The sequence below is a fragment of the Anabrus simplex genome, chromosome 3 (assembly GCF_040414725.1).
Source record: "Anabrus simplex isolate iqAnaSimp1 chromosome 3, ASM4041472v1, whole genome shotgun sequence".
NCBI lineage: Eukaryota > Metazoa > Arthropoda > Insecta > Orthoptera > Tettigoniidae > Anabrus > Anabrus simplex.
In genome coordinates, this window is record NC_090267.1 from 491,065,542 (window position 1) to 491,093,051 (window position 27,510).

The following is a 27,510-nucleotide window of genomic DNA, read 5'->3' on the forward strand; positions in this document are numbered from 1 at the left end:
CCTAGAAATAATTTCCCTTCCGTTTCTTCTATCCCTCATGTATAATCATGTCCCTATCACTCGAAATTCGATTACACGAATTTCTCCACTTCTTGAAGGAAACGTTTAGTCCAATTTTATACAACATTAACTATGCAATACGGCATTTAAGGTTTGTGTGTTATTGTTCCTTAACGTGCTATAGTATATCTTCCCATCAGACTTCGGTATATTTACATAGCGACTTATCTGACCATCCCTGGTGTGTTGACGACAGGTAGTTAGAGCAGCTAGATCCTCACTAGACCAGGCATTAAATGCACTGACCATTCCTTGATCCTTCACAGAGTCAGTCGAGAGTGAAAAAGAAAAAGAAACTAACGGATATTTTCCCAAGCTGTTACTGGAGGTGTGTTTCATGTTCCTCTACCGTATATATGCTGTCTTAAACGACTTTCTGTAATAAGTGTTGTAATTAAAATGAGAAAATGAGGTTGATTTTATATAGTCAAATAACACTTATGACGGTATCAAGCCGTAGTTACACGTGATTCGATTATGCGCAATCCTCAAAAGCGAGAATGCTCTATCTCTAAATTTAGAAAACTCAAAATAAAATTCAGGTCCCGAAGTGATTCGAGATATCGAGGTTCAACTGTTCATTGAAATGAACTAAAGTATAAAGTTCTGTTTAAGTGGTAGACATTACAGAAAATGAATATCAGTTTATGTTGCCTTCTTCTACTTTATCCATCCAATTTTGCACCTCTTTTTCATTTACAAATTTTTAGGATGGAATTTATCATTTCATTTCTCCTTTTTTTTTACAATTTGCTTTACATCGCACCGACACAGATAATTATAGGAGTAGGAAAGAAGAAATCGTAGCCTTAATTAAGGTACATCCCCAATATTTGCCTGGCGTTGGAACTCACTACCTCCCGAATGCATGAATGCATATTTTCTCCTTAATTTGACGTAAGTGTCGCAGTGAATTTCCTTGACGATATCCGTCTGTTGGAATGTATTTGTATTTCAATTAATGAATTTGATAATTCTGACCAAATTTCAGGTGCATATTGGCTTTAAGTGTCAAGGAGATAGTCAAAACATTTGATCTAACCCTGCAGCCATGTTTCCCAAAAATATAGGGAAATATCACAATGGTGCAAGTTGCTTTACGTCGCACCGACACAGATAGGTCTTATGGCGACGATGGGAGAGAAAAGAACTAGTAATGGAAAGAAAGCGGCCGTGGCCTTAATTAGGGTACAGCCCCGGCATTTGCCTGGTCTGAAAATAGGAAACTACCGAAAAACCTCTTCAGGGCTGCCGACAGTGGGGTTCGAACCTACTATCTCCCGAATACTGGATACCAGCCGCACTTAAGCGACTGCAGCTATCGAGCTCGGTTCACAATGGTCAAATACGATTATTATTATTATTATTATTATTATTATTATTATTATTATTATTATTATTATTATTATTATTATTATTATTATTTCTCGACATAACTATAATTCAATAACTAAAGTTAACGGGAACCAACTGGAGAACTCTGAATAACCCTCCCCTCCCTCCACGTTTTGGCTCGGGTTACCGGTTCGATAACCTATTTCTGTCAGAGTTCCGGATTCATTGAGAGTAGCGCGTGGTTGGAACGGAGATACAGTTCACCTCACGCGGAGAAGCACCTAAAAAGAGCTGCATGTACTTAAGAAGCCCTCAAAGGCCCGGGTTCGATAACTGGTTCAGTCAGAGGGTATTACGGTGGTGGTGGTGGGGTGGGTGATCATTATTCTTAAGAGAAAGTACAGCTGGATAACCATCCTCTCTTACAGTTACTTAGTGCCACGGAGGGGTGAATTTGTGGCATGCATAATTAGCCGTAGACAGAATAGCGTTTTAGTTAACCCACAGGTAAAATGAGGAGTGTCTGTTCGAACCCCACTGTCGGTAGCTCCGAAAATGGTTTTCTGTGGCTTCCCATTTTCACTCCAGGCAAATGCAGGGGTTTTCCTGTCCCATCATCGCCGTAAGACCTATCTGTGTCGGTGCGACGTAAAGCCTCTAGCAAAAAAAAAAAAAAAAAAAAAAAAAAAAAGAATGTAACAACTTTACATGTGTATGGAGTGAGTTGCGAAGTGATGCTATCAGAATGTCATCCAAACTACTGTCTGCTTCCGAACCATCTAATGGTAGGAGAGTCAACGGGCAATGTCATGTATCCCGTTTCTCAAGAAAAATGTTCGAAAGTGAAAACAGATACATCACATTGCTTGAGTAACATGTGGCAAACACAGACAGATCAATGATGACGTCACCGGACGCGCTTGACCGCAGCTGCTAAGTGCTATTTAGCAGGCGGCCATGACCCTGAGCGAGCCGAGTCAAGGGTGGAGTATGCAACCCTCCACACAACACTGCAGGAAGAATTACCTACACAATTTATCTCACGGCGCACAGCATACCGAAACGAACATCTAAATGGAAAAACTATTTTGTGTGTTTCGTTACAAAAGTGTTCTTATGTTTTCGAGGTCACTTAATTCATTTCTGGCATCATCCATTATGTAAGGGACATAAAGAATTTGCATTTTCGTAAACCTAAACACACGGTACATTGGGTAGGGTTTTGACAAATTGAACTGCAATTCACGAACATAAAATGAAATTATTTAACCTCCGTTTCTTCCAAACAAAAGTTTTTAAAACTTAGTTTGTTTAGTTAAATTTGCTAACAAAATGACGATTTTCTATTATTTAAGTAGTGATATGGAACACGAAGTCACAATTCATTTAACCGGTCAAAAGACTCCGAGGAGTCGCGAACAGTTGTAATCATTTTTAGTCTAATCTGTTCCATTTATGAAAACAAAAGCTGGAAGGACATCCAGCAACTTCAGTGCTTCTGAGATGAAACGCGTGGATGTTTTTAAACAACTCGCTGTTTCTTATTTATCAGTAAATAGGAGGTAACCAACAGCTCTGTAAGGACGTCTCTACTCGTGGAACCTCTGAGTATGTGCTCCTCTCTTCTTCCTACCTTCACCCACTTTTCATTGATTTACAGGGATATCAGCCTTATATTGTTTTCTTCGGCTTATTGTGTACCAGCGTTGAATTTTCCCTGAATATATTCAAAACGACGTTCGTTTCAAGATTTGTTGGATGTTCCTTTCATATAACTCCACTTTTGATAAAACGCATGAGATCTCTGAAAATTATCACGAAACACGCAATGGGCATACGAGTGGAACAAGCCACTTGAAATTTTTAAATCTACATTAAATTCCCTATCTGGTAACTTAAACCTGAAATTCTGACAGAGGTACTCTCTAAGTAATCCCCAGTAAGATTAACGGTTTATAATTCTCTCTACTTGGTTAAACTGATTACTAAAGCTCATATCGAATGGACAAATCCTCTGTGAATGATCTCATCCCCATGAGAGAGATTTTGCGAGCACTACACGTCTATCTTCGCACAAGACAATCGTTTGAATTTTGTCCACCTATCTGACGAAACACTGTGCGAGGTGAAGTACTGTATACAGGCTGTAGAAAATGTTGGTGACCTTTACGACCAAGCGCACATATTTAACCTGAAACTGCGCACTAAATGAGTATTACTGAGTCTCATATTCCTATGAAGTTGTCACTTGCACATGCATCCAATTAATCTCATGTCATACATAAAACTACCGTCTTATCTACCATTCGCGGAAATGAATCTTCTCTCGCCATATGAGGAACAGAAAAAAGTAGGGTTTTTATCTGATGAGCATGTTACAAGTATCTTCTTTCAGGGAGCATTACTTTCTTTATACTTTGGTGCTGACGACTGCCGTACAAGATGCAAAGACTAGATAAAATAATGATTAAATTACTTGGAGAAACTAAACCCGTCTCTTACATGAAGTTACCCTGACATAAGAGGCTAATAGTCTTGACGGCAGTGTGCCGATCTCATTGGTGTAGGAGTCAGAGTCAGTGCTCTACCGTGTTACACAAATGTATCTATAAATTGTTTCTAAGAGTATCAGCACACTTCATTAATCACCCTGCATAAATAAAGTATGTTATAAGAAATAATGTTACAGTAGAGCCCCACTAATCCGAACCCTACTTATCCGAGAACTCGGTTAAACAGAACTAAAATGTTTGATATAGAATAAAGAGAAATTACTTTTTCCTTTGCGAATATCAAACGATCATAAATACGTCTCCCGGTCATGACCATCTATCAACGGCTGCTACTTTCAGATGGCAACCAGCCATAAGAGATAGCCTGCACGGTTGCTAGGTAACATTGTCAGACCACCCATCACCCCTTACATCAATGCCTGCACGGTTGCTAGGTAACATTGTCAGACCACCCATCATCTCTTACATCACTGCCTGCACGGTTGCTAGGTAACATTGTCAGACCACCCATCATCCCTTACATCACTGCCTGCACGGTTGCTAGGTAACATTGTCAGACCATCCATCATCTCTTACATCACTGCCTGCACGGTTGCTAGGTAACATTGTCAGACCACCCATCATCCATTACATCACTGCCTGCACGGTTGCTAGGTAACATTGTCAGACCACCCATCATCCATTACATCACTGCCTGCACTGTTGCTAGGTAACATTGTCAGACCATCCATCATCTCTTACATCACTGCCTGCACGGTTGCTAGGTAACATTGTCAGACCATCCATCATCTCTTACATCACTGCCTGCACGGTTGCTAGGTAACATTGTCAGACCATCCATCATCTCTTACATCACTGCCTGCACGGTTGCTAGGTAACATTGTCAGACCACCCATCATCCATTACATCACTGCCTGCACGGTTGCTAGGTAACATTGTCAGACCACCCATCATCCATTACATCACTGCCTGCACTGTTGCTAGGTAACATTGTCAGACCATCCATCATCTCTTACATCACTGCCTGCACTGTTGCTAGGTAACATTGTCAGACCATCCATCATCTCTTACATCACTGCCTGCACGGTTGCTAGGTAACATTGTCAGACCATCCATCATCTCTTACATCACTGCCTGCACGGTTGCTAGGTAACATTGTCAGACCACCCATCATCCATTACATCACTGCCTGCACGGTTGCTAGGTAACATTGTCAGACCAGCCATCATCCATTACATCACTGCCTGCACGGTTGCTAGGTAACATTGTCAGACCACCCATCATCCATTACATCACTGCCTGCACTGTTGCTAGGTAACATTGTCAGACCATCCATCATCTCTTACATCACTGCCTGCACGGTTGCTAGGTAACATTGTCAGACCACCCATCATCCCTTACAGCACAGCTTGCAAGGTTGCTATATTTACACTTCTGTCACACATTTTTCCGTGTCATGTTATACACATTTTCGGACGACCCCCAGCCAAAAGACATGCTTATGCCAAAAAACTTTAAAATAACGTCGCTCAGATTTACACATTAGAAGGAATGCATGAACTTCAAGTGTAAATATTGTAGTTTCAGAAAACTGTGCTGTTATTATTTGTTGGAAAGATTAATTACTTCATGGGGTTATAATGAATAAATCCTTTCCATATGAACGTTAAAAATGGTCGACGTTATGTTCAATGAAAATGCCATTGTAATGCAATACATAGACCAAAGGAATTTTAATTTGTGCAAGATTACATCAAGATTATCCCAAATATCAAGTAACACCACCTTTAATGGCTAGTCCACACCAAAGATAATAAACAATGTTAACGAAAACATTTCTCAAGATGTTAATAAACTTTTGTTAACAAACTTCTTTAACATTGTGTCCACACCAAGATATCTGTTTGTGAGGTTACAATGGATAGGATCAGGAAGAAGAAAATACTCATAGCTGCATCTTTCATTATTTTAATGAGTGCAATTAGAGAAAGCGCAGACGCAAAGTGTGGCAAAGAAAAATATTGGGAAAGCGTTCAGAATTAAGTTTGGAGAGGACACTAATATCAGAACTTTTAATTCATGACGCAGCAGCCTTTCAGAATTTTCTGAGAATATCCCCACATGACTTTCAGTTCTTGTTGACAGTAATTGGGTCTGAAATTGCAAGAAGTGATACAAATGATCGGAATGCCATCTCCATTAATGATAGGCTTGGTATAACTTTAAGATTCCTAGCAACTGGTGACTCCTACACTTTCATGTCGTTGGTTTGCGTGTTCTAATTACGTCTTTGTGCATGTGCGAACCGAAATGTTAACGAAAACACGAAAAGTTAATGAAAAGTTTCATTCACAAAAGTTAAAGAAATTGTGTTTATCAACATGCTCGAAAAGTTAATGAACAGGCTATTTTGTTTATTAACAGACAGAAATGTTCATTAACATTGTTCATTAACAATGTTCATTAACAAAGTTAACGAAAATATCTTGGTGTGGACGTACCTTAAGTGATATACGGTACGCAGTGTTTCCATACATTCTTTCACCTGAATATGAATTTATTTATTTATTTATTTATTTATTTATTTATTTATTTATTTATTTATTTATTTATTTATTTATTTATTTATTTATTTATTGCCATCCTCGGCAGCTCGGGTTCGATTCCCGACCCTGGCGCAAAATTTGAAAAGTGGTACGAGGATTTCAACGGGGCCCACTCAGCCTCGAGAGATCAACTGAATAGAGGGCATTCGATTCCCACCTCAGCCATCCTCGAAGTGGTTTTCCATGTTTCCCCACATTCGGGGTAGTACCTAACTTAAGACCAAGGCCGCTTCATAGTTGTATCCCCGACCAAATGTCCCATCCCCAAGACACTGCCCTTGAGGCGGTAGACATGAAAATCAACCATGGAGGATAAACGGATTAATTAAATGTATTGCATATTAATACCAATAATATGCTATTTTAAACTATTATGCTAATTAAACACTATACGATATTATCTTGTATTAAAATATTAAAATGAAAATACTAATTAAAGAAGTAACACGGTTGAATATACATCAGTTATAAAATAAATGAATAAAATAACAACATATATAAAAATAGTAATATGCCGTATGCATATACTATTACAGAAATATGGAATAATGTACAGTCATTTACAAATTTGTGAGTGGATTCATGATTTTTTAGAAGTTCTGAAGTCTATTATGAAGGCTTCGAATGATGAGTTGAAATCCAGCGAGTCATTTTTTTAAAGAACTACTTTGTTTCTACATAAGGCATAGTCTGTGAAGAGGAGAATTTACATGAGTGGATGTTCTGGCTTCAAAATGTTAAGCTTCTTCTGCTGTTGACCCTAGGAACATGAAATTGTAAAAGTGCCAGGCATTCATAGTTATGGCATTCTCAAGCAGTAATTTCTCGTTCATATCGCTTTAACCTACATCTTCATTACTCCTGACGGTAATGTTTTAAGAGTTATTGTGTTATTGTTGCTTAAGTATCAGCCACATTACTATCTAGGCTATCGGTACTTGAAGTCAGCCTACTTGTTTATGATAGCCTGTCTACTTCTTAGCCGGATTCCGCTCTGGGCCATTCTCGACTGAGAACTGGAACGAAGGGCCTGTCTGAAATGAGAGGTGGTGGTCATGATGACCACATGACCCTCCAATTCCCGCAGAGCCATCTGGCTGGCCAGCAGTCACCTCGTCTTAATGGCTCATATGTACCACGGGTAAAATATATTCTTGAAATGGTTCATTTGCGCCAGGTTCTGTTTATCTCCGACCTGGCACTAAACCTTCTGCTGACTTAAGTCTTTAAAATACATATTGTTCTCCTTTACGTCCGCATTTCTCATGAACTTCCAACTATCTCGGTGGATCTGTAATAGTGTCCAACTCATGAGCTCAAGTTCGATCCTGGCTGAGGGAAGTTGATTTTTAAAGAACTCTCAAAGATCTTAGCACCCGGATATTTAGGCAGTAATGCAAACCAATGTGTCGACTATCCCGCTGATCCGCAATGTAACGAAGGTAACATAAGTTATAGAGGTTCTGCTTATGCGTATCTCCTAGCATAATCGTTGTGCATGCTAGTTTACATTGCAAGCTATCACTGTCTAAATATCCGCGCTCTATTTATTATTATTATTATTATTATTATTATTATTATTATTATTATTATTATTATTATTATTATTATTATTATTATCTTCATGCTAAGAAATACTAGACTGCAAGACTTCAACTAAGTGGAAGTGTACAATAAAAGGGGATTATGCAACAAATTGTAAGACAGAACTAAGCTGCTCCTGCTGATTACGTTCCTCTTTTTCATTGCAGGTGTCACAGTTCCAGATTCAAAGCGAAACAGAGCACCAGCGTTCAGCTTTGGAAGCAGGTAAATACATTTCATGACAAATTCATTATACGCATTCCGTTTAAATGTGGGTGCAGAATGGAGCCCTGCATAATGGGATTTGAAGACCAGAGTTTAAATGACATAGTGTGGCTTCCGGCAGTATAGGCAACCAACAAACGCTTCTGTGAAACAGTGTTGTACAATACAACCGAGTATGAAAATTTCAGCTGCGTGTGTTTATGTTTGGTCCGTGATGTCATACGGTTTTAATTTTTTAAATCCCATTATGAGTAAACAAATTATTTTGTTTCAATTATTATACACTAGTCGTTAATTAACGTAATGATTTTGTTAACACAGTGGGAATACAAGAAGGGCGTTATTTAAAAAATGTAGAACCAGAATAGATCCCCCTGTTGTTTAATCACTCAAGGGAGAAGTAATTGGGTTTAATAAATTACAGATACCAGAGAAATATTTTACTCAATGTATTATTATTCTTAATCCGTTTACCCTCCAGGGTTGGTTTTTCCCTCAGACTTAGCGAGGGATCCCACATCCGCCGCCTCAAGGGCTATGTCTTGGAGCGTGAGATATTTGGTCAGGGATACAACTGGGGATGAGGGCCAGTACCTCACCCAGGCGGCCTCACCTGCTATGTGAAGGGGCCTTGTAGGGAATCGGAAGATTGGAAGGGATAGACAAGGAAGAGGGAAGGAAACGGCCGTGGACTTAACTTAGGTACCGTCCCGACATTTGCTTTAAAGAGAAGTGGGAAACCATGGAAAACAACTTCGAGGATGGCCTCGGGAGTTCACCTCCCGAAGCTGAGTGGACCCCGTTCCAACCCTCGTTCAACTCTTCAAATTTCGTGGCAGAGCCGGGAATCGAACGCGGGCCTCCGGGGGTGGCAGATAATCACACTAACCACTACACCACAGAGGCGGATTACATTTTATATTACTGAAACTGTTTAGCTCCTTTCTTTCTCTTTGTGCCTTGTATGAACAAATGGTTTGTCCTTTCACAAAATTTAAAGAGTTACACATTTGATGACTTGATTTTGCTATTCCTAAACCTCACCGAAGTCGGCTCCGTGGTGTAAGGGTAGCGTATCTGCCTCTTACCCGGACTCAACGGGTTCGGTTTCCGGCCAGGTCATGGATTTTTATCTGGATCTGAGAGTTAGTTCGGGATCCACTCCGGCTAAGTAACTACAATTGAGGAGCTATCTAGCGGTGAGATAGCGGCCCCGGTCTAGAAAGCCAAGAATTTCTCTTTTTTCTTTTACTATTTGCTTTACGTCACACCGACACAGATAGGTCTTATGCCGATGGTGGGATAGGAAAGGGCTAGGAGTGGGAAGGAATCTGCCGTGGCCTTAATTAGGGTGAAATGGTGTGAAAATGGGAGATCACGGAATACCATATTCAAGGCTGCTGACAGTGGGGATCGAACCCACTATCTCCCGAATGCAAGCTCACAGCTGCGCGCTCCTGACCGCACGGCGAACTCGTCTGGTGAAGCCGAGAGGATTCGTCGTGTAGACCACACGACACCTCGTAATCTCTAGGCCTTCGTAGCTGAAGCGCTATTGGAAGGGGGGGAGGAGTAAATGTAATTGAAAGAATTCTTACTCCGTTAATAAGATATCGTATTTCTTAGCAAATAGTAATGACTAGGGCCCGGATATTTGTGACATGTCATATTTTATTTCTTTTTTTTATTTCCATGGAAAATACAAGTTAAACATGATTTTATCTTACTTACGTACTTACTTATCCGGCGCTACAGCCCTGTGTGAGCCTTGGCCTCTTCTACGATAGTCCGCCATCTACTTCGATCCTGAGCGGCTGGTCTCCATAGTCGGATGTTCATTGCCCTCAGGTCGGCTTCAACATCGCTCCATCTATTACGGGGCCTTCCTTGTCGCCGTATTTTATCTATTCGGGATTTAACTGCTTTTTTTTTCTTTTCTTTTTTTGGCATTCGATCTTCCTCCATTCTTTCCACATGGCCAAGCCATCGCAGTTCCTGTGCCTTAATAAATCTAACTATGTCCTCTGGTGTATTATGCTCTGTATTTCAGAATTCGTCCTTATCCTCCAACCATTCTGGTCTTGAATTGGGCATGATTTTATCTACGGTGACTAAATTATGCAGTTTTCACGGGTCATGTAAATTCATTTTGGCTCTTTTAACGGTTTTTATCATTTTCCGGTAATTTTTCATATTATGGTCATATTTCCTCGAGAATTTTCGTGTTTATGTCATATTTCTATTTTTATTCCATTTTCGCATACCTGTCTTCAGACGTCTCAAAGGCGGATTCTTCACATCTCCTAATTGTTGTCTATTATTTCTTTCAATTACCTTCCTACAGCCTATGTACGTGAATTAGGACGGTAAGCTGTATAGAAAGAGACAGAAAAATGAGTCTCAACTGAACTCTAATGATTTGACGTATTTCAATTATGGCCCAATAATATCCTGCGATGTTGAGCGGTCTTTTTCCCGTTACAAGTCTGTGTTGCGTGAAAATAGAAGATCGTTCCTATTTAAAACCTTTAAAATGTATGTAATTTGCTATTGTAATTCTTTCTGATCACCCATCAGAATGTGACATTTATTTCATTCTGTGCAGAGTCGAGAGTTACCTCTGGAATGAGTAATTAAATAAATTCAAAATATAATAATAAAATTAATATTATTACTTATTTATTATTAGTTATTATCCTAGATTTTAAAAGTATGTTTTTCAAATAATTTCAATTTTTGAACAGTGGTGAGATTTTGAAGGTTTCGAAAATGTCACCAAAAAGTATTTTTGTCATATTTATTGTCATATTTTAATATATTTTAAAGGAACAAATTCTTGCATATTTCTAACATTTTAGGTCATAAACATCCGGGGCCTAGTAAAGACTTATATGATTACAATAATTAAATTCATTGTTCTTGTTTCTTTCAGGCATGGAGCTAAGAATGACAGCCCAGGACCCGGACCCGGCCAGTACAATGTCACTGGTCTCAGCGCAAAAGGTATGTCTTTTATGTATGTCTGAAACAAACCTACAGAGGTAGTAAAGCACTTATCAGGCAATTGCATTATGATAAAGTACCTCGACAGCACAGGCGGACCGTTATGAGTGAGAGTTACTGACTTTACAAAGAATAAACTAACACCAGGGCCGTCTGGTACTGCAAGCAGAAATCAAGGAAAATAACAGTTGTTTATATTATTATTATTATTATTATTATTATTATTATTATTATTATTATTATTATTAACAAATACATCGCAATTGGGAAATATTCCGGTGTCAATGGGTCAATGGTCACTTCCAGTAGTGTGATGATAAAGTAAAGTTAAAACATAATTACCCAACAACGACGACAACAACAACTACAACAAACAATTCCAAGGAGAGAAAATATTACAAGAAATACTACTAGTTTAAAATTCTAAATCCAGCATCATCGTATGGTATACAAATTCACACACAACTTAAGTATTTCCAGTGCTTAACATTATAAGTGATAATAAAGTAAATTTAAAACTTAACTACCAACAAAGCAACAATAACAACAACGACAAGAATACAACAATCAACTCCATGGAAAGAAACACGGCAGAGGTAGTCGGATTTTTGAAGGGCGGAAAAAAGTCCATTCGACACTCCACGTCGTACGATGTCGGCATGTAAACGATCTCTGGTGACACATTTGGTGTTTACCCGACAAAATTCATTAAATCTCAGCCATAGACACCCAAGAGAGTTTCGGTTTACTCGGTCTGCCATCTAGTGGGCCAAGAGTAAAACAGAACGTCGAAATTGACGAGCAGACAGCCAGATGGCGTCAAATTGAAATGTCTGCGCACGGTAACTGAGGCCATAGGATTATTATTATTATTATTATTATTATTATTATTATTATTATTATTATTATTATTATTATTATTATTATTATTATTATTATTATTATTATTATTATTATTATTATTATTATTATTATTATTACAAGAAATACTGCTAGTTTAACATTCTAAATCAAGCAGAAAATCTCAAATTCAGTGTCCATCATTTACAACTTTTATTTTTCACTTTACACTAGCACTAATGATCTTCTTAAAAGTTTTTGATACCGGAAGGGAATCAATCAAATAATCAATCAGATAATTTATTCCAATCCGTTGTGGTCCTGTTTTGCTTTTAACGATATTTGACGGATCATCACCGGATGTTTAAAGCCCACTGCACTTGACAAGCTTTATTGCCTTGCTGGTATTGCACCTCCTGACATCCGCAGAGAGGTGCGGCAAAACGTGAGATGTACAAGGTGCAAACTTCTCAAGCACATCCTTTACATGGATATCAATCATAAACCCCACGATTAAAATAAAGGAACAGCTTCCTCAGAACAACAGCTAGGCTCTTATCGGGACTCCACAGCATTCCCGAACTGATCTCTGGCGTGCAAGGTTTAACAGCTCTGAGAGATGGCTCACATCCTGTGAAAAACTTCCCGCTGGACACACAGAGAAATGGCCCAGTCGCTCAACATACTACGGTCAGGTGTTACTAAATGCAAAGAATAACTTAATGAAATAGGGTTTCCACACGGAGTCGCCGCTACGTGAATGTGGTGAAGTGCAGTGTCCAACATCATGTACTCCAGAAGAGCTGATTTGTGCTAACTTCTGGGCGGCAAAAGTGTAAACCAACTGCCAATTCAATGTTATGTTGTTCATCTATCGTGTACATATTATGCATTATCACCATATTAACTTCAATTATTGTAAGTGCTTTTGACACGAATAAAATGGTCCTGTTTATGAAGAAAAACTTGCGCACATCCGTATGCTGGTTTCCGACACTAATTTTATGCTTTTGATCACTTCTCAGTTAGCACGAGAGAGGATCTAACCTATTCATAATACTGCTCCAGGTAGCCCTTCTCGCGTAGCTCTTACAAAGACCACACAGGCGTGCTCTAGTTCTTCTAGATTCAATATTTTCCCAGTTGATGGTATTCCTCCATATTCTCTTTTACGAAACACATCGCTCTCCTTAGAACTACTTCTAGAGAATGTATTAATCCAACTGTGTATGTGACCCAGTACGCAGATCCATATTCGAGAATTGGTGGTAGCTATCATGTGAAACATTTCCAATTTTGCGTGTTTTACCACCTTACTTTTGACCGCTAAGTGTCAAAAGTTTCCAAAAAGTAGACGCTACATGTAGCTGCCAAGTGGTGCATGGTCCAGAGGAAAACTGATTTGCTAGTGAGTAACTTTCTGTTTTCAAGTTGGCAATATGAAGTCGGTAGTGTTTCACAGTTTCTCATACTTTATATGAGGTTTCTTTGATAATGAACGTCGTAAGGAAACCCCCATAGAAACATGCAATAGAGATTACAGTCATTCACATAGGGTTCGAGACAGGAAGGCTTCCGTCTGTAAAACAGGGACAGTTCCACATGTACGACATAGTTCACAACCATGACCTCATAGGTATGGAAAAAGTGGTAGTAGAAGAAATGGCCAGTAACCAGTACTCGGAAGATAGTGGGTTCGAACCCCACTGTCGGCAGCCGTGAAGATAGTTTTCCGTGCTTTCCCATTTTCACACCAGACAAATGCTGGGTTCTGCACCTTAATTAAGGCCACGGCTGCTTCCTTCCCACTCCTAGCCCTTTCCTATTCCATTGTCGCCATAAGACCTATCTGTGTCGGTGCGACGTAAAGCAACTTGTAAAAAAAAAAAAAAAAAAAAAAGTAGAAGAATGCTGGAATCACATGAAGAATATACCGAAGAAAATACAAGAATCAGAACATGGCATCAGTCTGATTATATTTTTATGAGAAAAACCTGTTTCTATGTTGAGATATTTTAAGATATTACCACATTTCTGTCACAATGTGCACTATCTTTACCTCTAACTCATGTTATCTCGTAGACATAACAGTTCTCCCAACCTGACATAAATCAATCCTGGGGCAGTAAACAATGTATAGCACCTACCTGCAGATAAACAGTGGCTTGTGCAAACACAATAAGGTTGTTGGCAGACAAATTAAGGGCGAATATTTGGGTTAGCAAATTTAAAGTATAATGAGAAGGTAATATCTTATTTTTATCTGTTTACCCTCCAGGGTCGGTTTTTCCCCCAGACTCAGCGGGGGATCCCACCTCTACCGCCTCAAGGGCAGTGTCCTGGAGCTTCACACTCTGGGTCGGGGTAAAACTGGGGAGGATGACCAGTACCTCGCCCAGGAGGCCTCACCTGCTATGCTGAACAGGGGCCTTGCGGAGGGATGGGAAGATTGGGAGGGATAGACAAGGAAGAGGGAAGGAAGTGGCCGTGACCTTAAGTTAGGTACCATCCCGGAATGTGCCTGGATGAGAAGTAGGAAACCACGAAAAACCACTTCCAGGATGGCTGAGGTGGGAATCGAACCCACCTCTACTCAGTTGACCTCCCAAGGCTGAGTGAACCTCGTTCCAGCCCTCATGCCACTTTTCAAATTTCGTGGCAGAGCCGTGAATCGAATCCGGGCCTCCGGAGGTGGCAGCTAATCACACTAACCACTACAACATAGAGGCGGACATGACAATTAAATAACAAATATTGTGTCTTCAACTGGTGTATTTAAAACATTGTTTTAACGCTCACAACCAGATACTCGTGCACGTTGCATGGTATAAGAAGTCTCATTCGGTATTGATGACTATCACTTTACAAATAGAAAAAAACGCGCGAGTTGGCCGTGCGGTTAGGGGCGCACAGCTGTGAGCTCGCATCCAAAAGATAGTGGGTTCGAACCCCACTGTCGGCAGCCCTGAAGATGGTTTTCCATGGTTTCCCATTTTCACACCAGGCAAATGCTGGGGCTGTATATTAATTAAGGCCATGGCCGTTTCCTTCCCATTCCTAGGCCTTCCCTATCCCATCATCGCCACAAGAGCTATCTGTGTCGGTGCGACGTAAAGCAAATAGGAAAAAAATAGAAATGTTTTTATGTTATCCTCCTTTTCAATCCAAATTGTCCACCCGTGTCAGATGGGAGAATGTCTAACTAGACATGTTTCGGCCTATCTAAAAGCCGTCTTCAGTAGAAACCTTAAAATGTTACATATATACACTAACAAACAAAACACTGAGCAAATTGTGCAGAATTAAAAGAACAATGGGCATGATTGAAACATTAAAAAAAGACAATCTCAACGTAAACACGTGTTTTTTAATCTGTTAATCATGCTCATTGTTCTTTTAATTCTGCTCAATTTGGTCAGTGTTTTATTTGTTAGTGTAGATACGCAACATTTTGTCCGACTCGTTGGCTGAATGGTCAGAGGGTCCCGGGTTCGATTCCCGGCCGGGTTGGGGATTTTAATCGCTTCTGATTAATTCTGCTGACTCGGGGACTGGGTGTTTGCGTTTTCCCAAAACTTTCCTCTTCGTATTCAGACAACACGCTACACTACCAACCACCATAGAAACATGCAATAGTAATTACATCCCTCCAGAAAGGGTTGGCGTCAGGAAGGGCATCCGGCCGTAAAACAGGGCCAGAGCCATATGTGCGACCCCACAGATGTGGGAAAAGCGGTGGAAGAAGAAGAAGAATAAGAAGAGTATATATGTAACATTTTAAGCTTTCTACTGAAGATGGCTTTTAGATAAGCCAAAACATGTCTAGTTATATTGTCCCATCTAATGCAGGTAGACACTTTTGTATTGAACAGGAGGATAACATAAAAACTCGTGCACGTGTACATCTCTTGGATGAAGTGGCGACAAGTAACCAGGGTCCTGTGCCCCTACATCTTAAGTCGAAGGTCTACAGAACTGTAGTGCGCCTTTCTCTATGGGTTAGAACATTGACGAGCAACAGCAAAGCACGAGCAGGTTCTACCTTAATGACCACGGCCATCAGGCAGTACTCACACACCATAGATCAAACAAGTGGCCCAAAAACGATCTTATTTTAATATCTATGCTATTTTCAGACATTATAATTCATTCATTCATTTCCGTGTCCGGTCAGCATTTGCAAAAAACTGCAGCTGTGATGACCTTGTTGTTTCCTCTAAAAACATCTTGTGATGTGCATGGGTTATCCTGGAGGGTACAGATAAGTAGGTGGTTTGGGTCTTCTTCAGCACTACATTCACACGAGGTGTCTGCGTTTGCTGGAAGAATCCCCCATTTCTTCAGGTTGGTCTTGCATTGAGGGACCTCCATACAGGGTAAGGTAGGTCAGCACCAGGAGCTATTTCTTCCTTTGGTGACATGTCTGTGGGCAGTGAGCTGCTCCATCTGTTAAGACGAGTTGTCTCTGGTGTTCCGTCTAGCGGCAGAGTCCTAGCGGTATCTGAGATGAGACCTTGCAGCTTGGTGCCCATGAAGTGGATGATACAGGTCTTGATTCCCATAGGGAACCTGAAATATTTGTTCTGAATGAGCAAATGTATAATACCAATATAGGTGGTCCGTTATTGGACATCATAAATTTTCCAGCTAACTCATTCCTCATTGCCAGCGTTTTGCCCCAGTGTGCTAAATTGGGCTCATCAATTGGTAAATAGCACACCTACCATGACTGATGAAGTCTCAAATAGAGACGAGACATGTCCCTAAATATTTTTAATATCTTTTTTAATCAAATAGTTCACTTGTAAAGTGACATGTATTGATTGGGTGCACCAAAACCTAACATTGTTTCTTAGTCCCCAGGTGCTGCCGATCAGCTTCTTAAGTATGCCATTGTGAGCACTGAACTTCTGTTTCGTGTTCAGACATTGCTGCCTGTATGTTAGAGCGTGGTCTAGTGTAACACATAGATAAAGTGGTGTTGAGCAATGTGTCCGTCGTTCCCCTCGCCATGTGATGTTCAGCTTAAGTAAATATATCACCTTTTTTTTTTCTCTCTATAGGCAAGGACAGCCCCCCAGCAGCTACCCTCCACGGTCGTCCCAAGGACGCTAAGCATTACACGACACCAGCCCCAGGAGACTACAACCCAGAGAAGTCTGAGAAGATGGTCCATGACAACTCTCCAAAGTACACATTTGGTCTGAAGACTCAACTAGACAAGCCCAGCACTACCCCAGGTAAATTATTATAATTTCTCTCTCTTTCGATAAGGCCAACTAAGGACCATGATATTCAACTCTGATGTTTCCCTAGTTCGTGTGCAGTCTCTGGCCAAGTTGCTCCTTTGTCTCCTCAGTCCTGAGGGTAACTGTCTTCTTACGGGGTGGATTGTCCTGGAACCTCCTTTGCCTCAGAATACTTCTGATTGGTGAACGGTCTCTGATGTGACTTTCAACTATTCCTAGTTCCTAAAGATCTTTAGCCACTTCCGTTAACCATGGGGTTTTAATCATTCTTTTCTGCCCGTAGGATAGAATTTGGTTGGTCATTCTGGCTGAATTCATCCTTGATATGTCCTCATAAAAGGTCTTACATCTCTTCCGGCCACGTCCGTGATATTTTCTGTGTCCCTTGTCCCGTTTCTCTATGGGGTCGGGTATGAGGTGAGGTGAGATGAATCTGTCGTAGCGAGTTTTTATGACCTGATGACCTTCCTGATGTCAACCTCATTAGAGGAGTTAATGATATGAAATGAATGATGTGATATATGATAGCAGGAAGGGAGAGGGTAACACCCAGTACCAGCTCGTAGCCTACTCCTGTGGAATAGCACCAAGGGGTGTGCTCAAGGCTTAACGTCTTCATCTGACGGACATATCACCATCAACAACATCATATGTTCTCACTCCACATGAGCACTGCAGAGAGATTTGGAATTCAATCCAGGCTTTTGGCACGCAATCTAGTGATTAGAAATTGTAAAACACAACCTCCCCTACCCTGCCAGCCTACATTGTGATGGTGAACATCGTACACTATAGTGTCAGACCATTTAGACTTCAACGCCACCAGACGGGCTTTGTGTTGCCTTCTGTATTCACCTTATATTTTGACTGGCCAGAGAATCTTCCTTTCTTCTTATGATTATTATTATTTCCTTTCCTAATCTGTTTACCCTCCAGGGTCGGTTTTTTCCTCAGACTCAGTGAGGGATCCCACCTCTACTGCCTCAAGGGAGCATGAAACTTTGGTCGGGGATACAACTGGGAAGGAGGACCAGTACATCACCCAGGCTGCTTCACCTTCTATGCTGAACAGGGGCCTTTTGGGCGGATGGGAAGATTGGAAGGGGTAGGCAAGGAATGGGTATGGAAGCGTCCGTGGCCTTAAGTTAGGTACCATCCGGCATTTGCCTGAAAGAGAAGTGGGGAAACCACAGAAAACCACTTCCAGGATGGGTGAGGAGGTAATCTAACCCCCCCCCCCGCCTCCACTCAGTTGACCTCCCATAGCTGAGTGGACCCCGTTCCAGCCCTCGTACCACTTTTCAGATTTCATGATAGAGCCCGGAATCAAACCCGGGCCTCCGGGGGTGGCAGCTAATCACACTAACCACTACACTGCAGAGGTGGACATATGGTGATTACAAATGGGGAAACAAACGTCAGTGTTGCCAAGGAATTGGTTGTACCATACTCAGCGATTTCTACAATTTGGAAGCCAAAAACCATGTGTGACATTATTGATCAATTTACGTTGTTGCTACTTCTTTCCTCACTTATTATTGCAGAACGTACAGTGTAAACATTAGAAGAAACATTCCTGCTCAGTCCCACTCCACAAATACTGTATTCCAAGTACAGGCCTTATTTCACTTACATTTTTTGAAGTTAACTTCATTTTGTTAATTAACCACGTAAGTGTGCAGTCTATCACTTACAGATATGATATTTTAGCAACAAAAAAAGCTTGGTTTGTGTGACTAATGCCTATAACAACCATTAATTAGCAGACCCTTTGAAAAACGTAAGAAAACTTCTCAGTCTATCACTATTACACATGGTTATACAGGTTTTACAAGGTATGTGTACAGTGTTATAATTTATATTGTTTACAGGTATGTTTATAGTGTTATAATTTATATTGTAATTGCAGTGTGTTTGACAGACAGAGAAGTTTTTGTTACATTTAACTAAGTCGACTCTGAAAAGTGTGGCTTCATTCTTAACAACAAGAAAAGTCCCTTTGGAGTCGTTATAACCGGTTTTCACTGTATTTGTATTGAGTTGGTGGAAAATTATATTACCATTTTTCTATCCCATTGCAAATTGTCAGTATGAAATCACGATGAAATTTATCATATGCAATTATTCTGATTTGCAGCCCCAAATGTGTACAACATACCAACTGCGATAGGAGCAACCAAAGAAGGCAACAAGAAGCAAGCACCAGCATTTACCATCTCTGGTCGTCAGAAGGAGCAGTTAGATGACCGTGTTCTCACTCCTGGACCTGGCACATACAACGATGCCAAACCGGACAATTACAAGTCCAAATCACCAGCATACTCCATCAGCTCGCGTTTCCAACTACCCTCCGACAGCACAATGAAACCAGGCCCTGGCGCTCACTCCCCTGAGAAGGTCAGTAGCTGTAATTAATAACAGTGAACAATATTTGAACTGACATTTTTAATTATTGTTTACCTTAAGGATTCCTGCATCATTACAAGTGACATTTTGATGCGTATTACAGTGGTCTACCGGCAACCAGTTAATTTTGCTGGGTTTTTAGTAATAAAAAGGAATAAACAATTGAGAATTCTAAGTCCCTAATATCATCATCATTGTGGTGGTATTTGAAGGTGCTTAAATACGTCAGCCTCATGTCCGTAGATTTACCGGCATGATAAAGAACCCCTGCAGGACTACATTCTGGCACCTTGGCATCTCCGAAAACCATAAAAGTAGTTGGTGGGACGTGAACAGATAATAGTCTCTTCTGAAGACGTGGAGCAAAGTTCTCTGCAAAACGTAAAGAATTTCACCTTATTTCCTTGACAAGGCATAAGCGCAAAAGCTTATTATCATGTCTTGAAATGACCTTGTCAGGGGCTGAGTATGAAATGGATGTATAAGAACTGGCATTAATGAGAGGAGACTGTTTGAAGACATAGAGATAATTCGTTTGTATTTTCATGGTTTCCCTCATATCCTTTTCCTCTTCCGATGCTGACCTAATCTTCATCTTTCCTACTTTTACAAACTCCACTCAAATTTATTCATCTACTAATGTAAATTCATACCATCTCTCCACTGTCGGCTCAGAACACTCTGCTTTGTCTTCCCAGACCAAAGTTTGCAACATTTTGGTAACACTATTCTTTCGCGTTCCTTTTCTTGTTTCTATCTCTACATATGACTTGATTTGACACTTGTTTATTCCTTTCCAATACTCATACCAGTGTAATACGTATCGAAATGGGAGATCACTTTAATTGATATTCATTTCAGCAGAACTCTGAAAGCTACGTATTGAAATATGGAAAGCTAACTTGAAGAACAACTACTTGTCTAATATTATTGAAGATCTTGGGGTAAAAAGTAAGACTGTCACAACTTAGTCTCAAGTTTGTACAGGATGAACCAAAAGTCTGTTAACATTTGACGACACAATACTTCACGGAATATTGGCGGTAGAGAGGTAATAATTGACACACATGATTGGCATGACATGGGATTTTATTGACACCAAAATAAAGTACACAAAATGACCAACAGATGGAGCTTCATGTGATACATACGATTGGCATGATGTGGGGTTTTATTGACACCAAAATGAAGTACAAAAAATGACTAACAGGTGGCCTTTCATATGATACAAAAGAAATAATTAGCATAACAATCGAGGTTTAGCACAGACAATATTCTTTATAACACATGCTCAACATGTCAGCCATCATTCATCAACAATACTTGTAATCGAGGGACAATGTTTTGAACAGCGCTGTACAGCATCTCCATAGGTATGGTGAGAAATTGCTGTCGGATGTTGTCTTTTAGCATCCCCTATGAGGTCGGACGATCGCGGTAGACTTGCAACTTCAGGTAACCCCACAACAAATAATCACACAGATTGAGGTTGGGGGACCAGGGAGGCGATTGCAAGTGCACCTGACACCCTCTCTCATGACGCTCCTTTTATACCGCACACGGGTCTCGTGCGGCATCACTGATGTGTTGCTGTCCAGTGCCATCTGTTGGCCTGTTTGTGCACTCGTTGTTGGTGTCAATAAAACCCAACGCCATATCAAGCATGTCTGGCCATTTGTACCTGACATACTGTGATCCAGCACCATCTGTTGGTCATTTTTGTACTATATTTTGGTGTCAATAAAACCCCATGTCATCCCAATCATGTGTGTCCAATATTCCTCAGCAAATGTTAATGGACTTTTGGGTCACCTTGTATTTTAACTTTTGTTGATATATGCATTTAGTTTTCTCTTTCCTGTAATTAGAACTGTTATGTATTCTCAGTAGAGAGACTTCTTGAATATGTATCAGTCGAAATTTAGATAGTACTGAGGAAGTTTAACTAAATGCTTTACAAGATAAAATCCCCCAACACTGTCTATTGACAGAGAGGCTAAAAGTAAGCTACACTTGTGAATAAATTTCTGACAAGTTTCAGAGCCACTTTCAGGACAAAATTCTCACACTCCAGCATCTATTTGGACCAATAGCAGTTGAAGAGGTATTGTTACAACTGTCTGATCCCAAATAATGTCTTGAAAGCTGTCTAGTAGTAATCTGAATTCCATAGATTGTGTAATCCTTAAAAGAATAGTCTGGGGTTTTTTTTCTTTCTTTCTCACAAGTTTCTTGTTGATACGTTCCTTGCATCAAGAGTGGTTTCAGTGTTGATATTTCAGCTAAGAGTTTCTCTCCACCATCTATTTCATCTGGTTTTCGAATCCTTTGGCGATGGTAAGTCAGAAGATAACTATATAGCTGATGATAAATCAGCACGCCACTCCAGCAACTTGTATTCTTCCATCTTCGTTTCCTTTCTATCATAAGCAACTGGTGTGTAGGGACACACTCCCCTTCAAATATTCAGCAAACATTTGTATGAATGGTATCAGCGAACATTCGTACTAGTGTATTTGGCGATGTGAGAAGAAGCCACAACAGACCGGCATTCGGATCCATACAAAGCCACAGTGCGGACAACTGTATGATAGATCTTAGACTTCAGGCGTAATGGGATTTTACGGTCACAAAGAACACCTGATGTCACTTTGTCCATGTAGCATTTACCATTGCTTGGCGACCAATAAAGTATTATGCTTAATAGTTACATGGGAACCAAGGTGCCAGAAGTGAAGTACCATCTACAACAATGGTGTTGTCAGTTTGGGCCCTACATTCTCAGTACACGGTCTCAATTAAGTTGAGACACAATCTGAATTCACAGAGTCTTGACCAAACGCTCCAAGTACTGTACTCCCTAGTCTCATTTTCCAGCATGACAACGTCAGGATACAGCGGAGTCAAAGGATGTGGCATCTGCAAATCTGCTGTTAATGTGTCGAAACAAATGATGAACAGGAGTACAAAAAGTCAGACCCTTGGTGATGACCCACTCAAATGCCAAATGATTCTTACTGGATAATTGTTTCTCTTTCCCATCCTGCAATTCTTATCACTACACTTCAGTTTGATTGCACACGGTAAAAGCATCTAGAAGTCAAGGACAAGTTTGATGCAATTGCACTGAAAATGGAATGCAATTCTTTTCTCTTTGTTTTCTACCTTTTCTTCTTCTTCATATATTGCTTCAGTATTAAAATATGAGTGCAAGTCAACTTAATAATATATGTACATTCACAGGGGCAGCTTAGGAAGATGACGGGAGGCAGTAGCTCCAGAATCCGAACTGCTCACATGACCCAAACAATGAGAAAGTAACAGTCTAACTTGTAACAGAAAAGTAACATGAATATGGTGGAAGTCTTAATCACAATTCTAACATGAAAAGTGTTGATTTAGATGTATATAAATAATTAATTTCTCCCACAGCTAATTGTATTTCTGTAAGCAATTGAAACCCTAATTCTGATGGTATATAATTCTGATAATATAAGGGAAAATCAGACATTAGTATTTCTTATTCCTTATTACTTGGAAACAAAGGTATGCAGCTTACAACTTCTGTACCCATTAGTAAGTAGTCCTAACACAAAGCCATAAGAATTGGAAAACCATGACTGTCCTCATTTAAAGGGCTGAATATCCAGAAAGTTGTTAAAAGTCCAGATTTTCTTTTATAAAGTATCTTAGAAACATCACAAAATTTCACTAAGTCAGAATAATGTGCAGTGAAGTTTCAGAGTCTATCTGTTTAACAGTGAATGTGGACCTTCCATTATAAATATCAACTACAATTCCAAGATCTCCCTATTACTGACTTTATTGCCTCTTCTTTCTGATGTCTTGGTGGTGTAGAGTACATTGAATTAATGTTAAGAAGAACCAATAATGTTGTTAAGTTACATCTTAAAACAATTGTAAGTTTCACCAGAAAGAAAAAGTCCTCTCAGTTTTAATGACTGTGTTGATGGGGTGATAGTACCTTATGGGGACCTTTGTAAGTACCTAAGTGTTAATATAAGGAAAGATCTTCAGTGGGGTAATCATATTAACGAGGTAGTTAAGAAAGGATACAAATCTCTTCACATGATTGTGAGAGTATTTAAGGGTTGTAGTAAGGATGTAAAGGAGAGGGCATATACTGTAAGTCTGCAAGACTAGTTGATACGAGAACTGGAAAGCAGCACAATTTGTACTAAGTGGTTTCCGACAAAGGAGTAGTGTTACAAAAATGTTGAAACCTTAGGGCTGGGAGGACTTAGGAGAAGGGAGATGAGATGTTCGACTTTGTGTTTCGAGCTGCCAATGGGGAGATGTAGTGGAAATACATTAGTAGACGAATAAGCTTGAGCAGAGCTTGTAAAAGTAGGAATGATTGTAATATGAAGATGAAGTTGGAATTCAAGAGGACAAATTAGGGCAAATATTCATTTATAGGATGAGAAGTACTGGTAAGGGATTTCCAAGTCCTTTGGAAACACTGATAGGGTGTCTGCTACCAGGGCAGCAGTCCTAAATGCAGATTATTGATGAATGAATGATTGAACAACAACAGCAACCAATCCCATAATTTTTCACTTGTCATTTGACCATTTCTACCCTTGCTGGATGGACTTCCTAGCTGCTGCATTCAAAAGCATAATCTGTTGGTGGATATCTGTAAATTCCATGTTTCCTGTCTGCAAAAATTGAATTATCTTATACATCTTCCCTCAGTTTCTTGATGATTTTCACAATGTAATAACAGCCTGTGTATTTGTACACCACCTTACAATGGGACAGTATATTGGCAGTCATGCAAACTGCAGCAAAATGCATACCTTTGCTTCAGTGTAATTAAATGAGGAATCTTACTTTCTGGTTTCCCTACCAATATGAATAACATAACAGGAATTCACTAAGTAGAGCTGATTCATAGAAATAACTAATTAATTTGTTCCACAGCTAATATGGTGTTTCCTTTTCTCTAAGGAAAGGAATGTGAGATGTAAGTAGTAGTAATTCATACTAATGTCAACATGTCTGCAATTTATATCCAGAAAATATAATTTATATTTTACAAATCTCCAAATCTTATGCTTTTTTATGCTAAAATAATCAGCTAATCTGCTCATAGATGCTATCTAGTAGCAACAGATATGAGATTTTTACCTTATCAATACCTAACCTTTTTTTTTTTTTTTTTTTTTTATTATTTTTTTTTTTAAACCAATAATCAAGATACGTACAAGAATCAGGATACTGTTGACTACAGCAGTGATTTCCAGACTACAGAGTTTAAAGCATTAAGAAATATTATTAATACACTGCAAAATAAAAAATGAATACATCTACGATACTAATTTAAGGTTAGGTTGAAGGAAGAATGCCATCTTCCAATACCGGTACTTATTTACTGTTTATTGGTAGTCTATGTAATCACAAAACATATTCCAGCTTAAAATCTTGTTAAATCAATAAAAAGTACATGTTTCATTCCTAATTTGGAACATACCGGTATTCAGCTAAAAATACATGTGTAAAGATACAAAAATTGGCATGTACGTATGAAGTAAAAAACACTTACCTGGTATGATGATGATGAAAAATGATGAGATAAAATCTCAACAGGTACTGGCCAGGAGACTCCCTTCAGCACTTCAAAATCAAGATTCAACTTCAACTTTGGTTATTCTTAAGGAGTTTAAAGTACATACGGTACAGTACTAGAATACTATAGCAACTTCTCCAACATTTTGAAGAAAGGAGACCGCTTTGTAGGTTCCCTTACACACAGATTTTGTCACAAATTTGAACAATGACTTGTTGAGTGTTTTAGCTCAACATAAAGGAACATTTTATCTCATAATTATCAACATCATCATAAATGTTTTGTTTTTATTTCATATACCGTATGCCAATTTTTGTACCTTTACACAACATGTTTTTTAGCTGAAGATGTTCCAAATCAGGTATGAGACATGTAGGCTACTTTTTAATCATTTAACTAGATTCTAAGCTGGAATATGTTTAGTGATTACATACACTAGCCATAAAAATTAAATAAGTATTGAATGGTGGGATTAAACCTAACCTTAGTTGAGCTGATCCCAATGCAGGACAAAAATGAGATGTATAAGTTGATACTGATTTGCTGCAACAAACAAAGCAAAATATAATGTTACAGTATTCTTTGGGAATGACCTTTATTAGCAATTGTTTGATAAATAGTCATCACAGTCTGGAAAAACTGTTTTTTAGATAACTTGTGTCACTGCTTTTAACACCGCAATAAATCAAGCCATCTGAAGTAGCCTTTTCCCCATTTCCTTACAAGGTGTGATTAGTCGAGCATTCACACTGTAGTGAAAATTTTGTAACACACTGTTTTTAAATAGTCCTCCCAGCACTTGTTAAGAAAACTCTCTTTATCAATCTATACCTGTGTTATTCAGCCACTTAAAAATGTTTTATCTTGCCTTTCTCTGTTCACCCAGGTTCCTTTTTTCTCCCATCCATCCATTAACCATTTCCCTCATCCAGCTCCCACCAGGTTGGGATGTTTGTGGCACCTTTCCATCTTCCTCTATCCAACCACCATTGTTCCTCTTCTAATTATACTATTCTTCATCATTCTCAACCACTTTAGTGCTCTTTCTATCTGGGTTTCCATCATCTGCCTCGGCATCTTTCCCTCTTCCACTTCTTAACATGTCCGAACCATCTAATTTTATCCCTCTCCATTTTGCTGATAAGCTTTTCCACTTCAATTACCTTTCTGACGTCCTTGTTTCTTACTCTGTCCTCTCTCGTCTTTGCCATCACACAATTCCATTTCACTGGCCTGTCTTTTAGTCATTGCCCAGGTCTGCACTGTATATTTCAGTATTGGGCAGTCGTACATCTTACATTGCCTCTTTACACTCCATTGGTACTTCCTTCCTCCACACCAGATTTCTCACACACTCATAGAATGCAGTTCCCTGTTAAATCCTCTACTGATCTCTGTGAGATCTTTGCGAGATAATTATCACCCACATTTCACTTCCATATAATGCCATGCTCCAGATAAAAGTCTGCCAAAACATCTTTCTGATTCCTATATCAAGGTTTGAAGGGAGTAAATATCTTTTCTTAAGAAAGTCCTTCCTTGCTGCATTTTGTGTCCTCTTTACTTCTGCCATTCTTATTTTACTACCTAGACAACAATATTCATGTACCTTGTCCATTTCTCCAGATCTTCTGCAGACACAGATAAAACATCAATATCATCATGAGATTTCAAGGGTTTTGATTTTTCTTCCTTGGATTATGATTCCCCTTCCATTTTTCTTAACAATTCAATAATAAAAGAAAGAAAGAAAGAGAAGTTCACGATTATTGTGTACGTTGAAGCAGTGGCACACCGCTGTTTTAAAATCACTAATGAACTAACACCTCCTTCCTCTCATCCTCTCCCACAGGTTACCTTAGCCAAGCCCTGGGCTCCCAGCCATTCCTTTGGCATAAAACATTCGCCCTATCTGGGCAAGTTTCCGACAAAGTTAGTGCACGATCCTAGAAACGGGACTGGATCAACATGTACCTGTTAGGTAATGTACAGTGCACTTTGCAAGCTGCTTCCTGCCTCATTCTGCTTGGGGGTTTGGCTTCATTCCTTCTCTTGCACATATACCAGGTGTATGCATAAGTTTTTGCTTGTTCTTT

At 39.5% G+C, this 27,510-nt stretch overlaps 1 protein-coding gene across 2 annotated transcripts in view; it reads left to right on the forward strand.

The window, feature by feature from the left end:
• The window catches only part of LOC136866555 (ciliary microtubule associated protein 1A), an 85,590-nt gene that overhangs the window by 45,856 nt on the left and 12,224 nt on the right, over window positions 1–27,510 (forward strand). The window contains exons 3-7 of one of the 2 annotated variants that reach the window (XM_068227098.1): window positions 8,266–8,323; window positions 11,256–11,326; window positions 17,230–17,406; window positions 19,553–19,812; window positions 27,267–27,395. In XM_068227098.1, coding sequence (XP_068083199.1) covers window positions 8,266–8,323; window positions 11,256–11,326; window positions 17,230–17,406; window positions 19,553–19,812; window positions 27,267–27,395 — 695 coding nt within the window. The remainder of the gene's footprint in view (window positions 1–8,265; window positions 8,324–11,255; window positions 11,327–17,229; window positions 17,407–19,552; window positions 19,813–27,266; window positions 27,396–27,510) is intronic. The other variant, XM_068227097.1, reaches the window with a different exon arrangement.